The 2779-nt window shown below is 48.0% G+C and overlaps 1 protein-coding gene across 1 annotated transcript in view; it reads left to right on the top strand.

Moving 5' to 3' along the window:
- Positions 1–1519, top strand: part of LOC135535302 (anthrax toxin receptor 2-like) — a 19444-nt gene extending 17925 nt beyond the window's left edge. Inside the window, exon 6 of the mRNA XM_064961966.1 lies at positions 1410–1519. Within this exon, the coding sequence (XP_064818038.1) occupies positions 1410–1483 (74 nt within the window). The 3' untranslated portion in view covers positions 1484–1519. The remainder of the gene's footprint in view (positions 1–1409) is intronic.
- The last annotated feature ends 1260 nt before the right edge of the window (positions 1520–2779 follow it).

Here is a 2779-nt window from a genome sequence, read left to right as displayed (position 1 = left end):
TAGATGGCTGCTCCTCCTCCTAATCTAGATGGCTGCTACTCCTCCTAATCTAGATGGCTGCTACTCCTCCTAATCTAGATGGCTGCTACTCCTCCTAATCTAGATGGCTGCTACTCCTCCTAATCTAGATGGCTGCTACTCCTCCTAATCTAGATGGCTGCTACTCCTCCTAATCTAGATGGCTGCTACTCCTCCTAATCTAGATGGCTGCTACTCCTCCTAATCTAGATGGCTGCTACTCCTCTAATCTAGATGGCTGCTACTCCTCCCAATCTAGATGGCTGCTACTCCTCCTAATCCAGATGGCTGCTACTCCTCCTAATCTAGATGGCTGCTACTCCTCCTAATCTAGATGGCTGCTACTCCTCCTAATCTAGATGGCTGCTACTCCTCCTAATCTAGATGGCTGCTACTCCTCCTAATCTAGATGGCTGCTCCTCCTCCTAATCTAGATGGCTGCTCCTCCTCCTAATCTAGATGGCTGCTCCTCCTCCTTTTCCTCCTCCCTCTCTACCGCTCACTCCTCTCCCATTCTCCTTCTCTCTCTCCTCTCTTCTTCCCCTTTCTACCCCTCTCATCCCCTCTACTCCTCTCTACTCCTCTCTACCCCTCTCATCCCCTCTACTCCTCTCTACTCCTCTCTACCCCTCTCATCCCCTCTACTCCTCTCTACTCCTCTCTCCTTTCCTCTACCCCTCTCATCCCCTCTACTCCTATCTACTCCTCTCTCCTTTCCTCTACCCCTCTCATCCCCTCTCATCCCCTCTACTCCTCTCTACTCCTCTCTCCTCTCCTCTACCCCTCTCATCCCCTCTCATCCCCTCTACTCCTCTCTACTCCTCTCTCCTTTCCTCTACCCCTCTCATCCCCTCTACTCCTCTCTACTCATCTCTCCTTTCCTCTACCCCTCTCATCCCTCTCATCCCCTCTACTCCTCTCTACTCCTCTCTCCTCTCATCCCCTCTCATCCCCTCTCCTCTCCTCTCTCCTTTCCTTTACCCCTCTCATCCCCTCTACTCCTCTCTACTCCTCTCTCCTCTCATCCCCTCTCATCCCCTCTACTCCTCTCTACTCCTCCCTCCTCTCCTCTCCCCTCTCATCCCCTACTCCTCTCTACTCCTTCTCTACTCCTCTCTCCCTTCCCTCTACCCCTCTCATCCCTCTCATCCTCTCTACTCCTCTCTCCTTTCCTCTACCCCTCTCATCCCCTCTCATCCTCTCTACTCCTCTCTACTCCTCTCTACTCCTTTCTCCCTTCCTCTACCCCTCTCATCCCCTTTTTCCCTGATGACAAATGTCTGCCTTTTATAAATCTTTCAAAATGGGTCATGTCTCTGTGTGTCTCTCTGTGTGTGTGTGTATGTGTGTCAGGTAGTGTACAAGGGGGCTCATTCAATTCTCTTTTCCAGACAGGAAGCCAAGCGTTGTGCAGAACGATTATCTCCTGTGTCCTGCCCCGGTGCTGTATGAGGTCGGACAGTAAGTAGCCAATGGGAAGCTGGTTCTATAAAGTGTGTGTGCGTGCGTGTCTGTGTGTCTGTGTGTGTGTGTGTGTGTGTGTGTGGCGGGCACGGCAGGGCTAATATATAATGTTCCTGTATAATGGGTTTAATCATCAGCAACGACAACCCCTGATACTGATGCTCTCTCTTATCCAATCTACAAAAAAATATTATATATAGTATGATTACAAGTAGCAGTTGGAAAACGATTTGGTCCTGAAGTTATCGCAAGAATCAAAACTCAGAAAGATTATTTGCGTTCCGTAAGATTGATAGATTTATAGCGAGTCGATCTTCTAAAAAATCTCGACGGTAACACCGTCTCCAATCATCCGCTCTGATTAATGGGGTCCTGTGTGGCTCAGTCGGTAGAGCATGGCGCTTGCAACGCCAAGCGTCGTGGGTTCGATTCCCGCTGGGGCCACCCATATGTAAAAGTGGCTCCAGCCGACTTGTAAGTCGCTTTGGACAAAAGCGTCTGCTAAATGGGATATATTTATTTTATTTTTATATTATTTATATTATAATCCAAACTGCTGGTGATAACATGTGTTGCACCATTGTCCTGTGGTATTCAAGTTTCACTGTGGACGTAACCTTAATTATAGAGTAAACTGGACCAGGGTCCGTATTCACAAAGCTTCAGAGAAGGACTGCTTATCTCAGAGCAGTTTTGCCTGTTTCATCGTTTCATTTTTATTTTTAACTCGGCAAATCAGTTAAGAACAAATTCTTATTTACGATGACGGCCTACCGGGGAACAGTGGGTTAACTGGTCTAGGAACAGTGGTTAACTGGTCTAGTGGGTTAACTGGTCTAGGAACAGTGGGTTAACTGGTCTAGTGGGTATAACTGGTCTAGGAACAGTGGTTAACTGGTCTAGGAACAGTGGGTTAACTGGCCTAGTGGGTATAACTGGTCTAGGAACAGTGGTTAACTGGTCTAGTGGGTTAACTGGTCTAGGAACAGTGGTTAACTGGTCTAGGAACAGTGGGTTAACTGGCCTAGTGGGTATAACTGGTCTAGGAACAGTGGTTAACTGGTCTAGTGGGTTAACTGGTCTAGGAACAGTGGGTTAACTGGTCTAGTGGGTATAACTGGTCTAGGAACAGTGGGTTAACTGGTCTAGGAACAGTAGTTAACTGGTCTAGTGGGTATAACTGGTCTAGGAACAGTGGGTTAACTGGTCTAGGAACAGTGGGTTAACTGGTCTAGGAACAGTGGTTAACTGGTCTAGTGGGTATAACTGGTCTAGGAACAGTGGGTTAACTGGTCTA

The sequence above is a fragment of the Oncorhynchus masou genome, unplaced genomic scaffold (genome assembly GCF_036934945.1).
Source record: "Oncorhynchus masou masou isolate Uvic2021 unplaced genomic scaffold, UVic_Omas_1.1 unplaced_scaffold_4752, whole genome shotgun sequence".
In the NCBI taxonomy this organism is placed as follows: Eukaryota; Metazoa; Chordata; class Actinopteri; order Salmoniformes; family Salmonidae; genus Oncorhynchus; species Oncorhynchus masou.
Note: the sequence above shows the minus strand (reverse complement) of the source record. Positions and strands in the feature narration are given on the sequence as shown.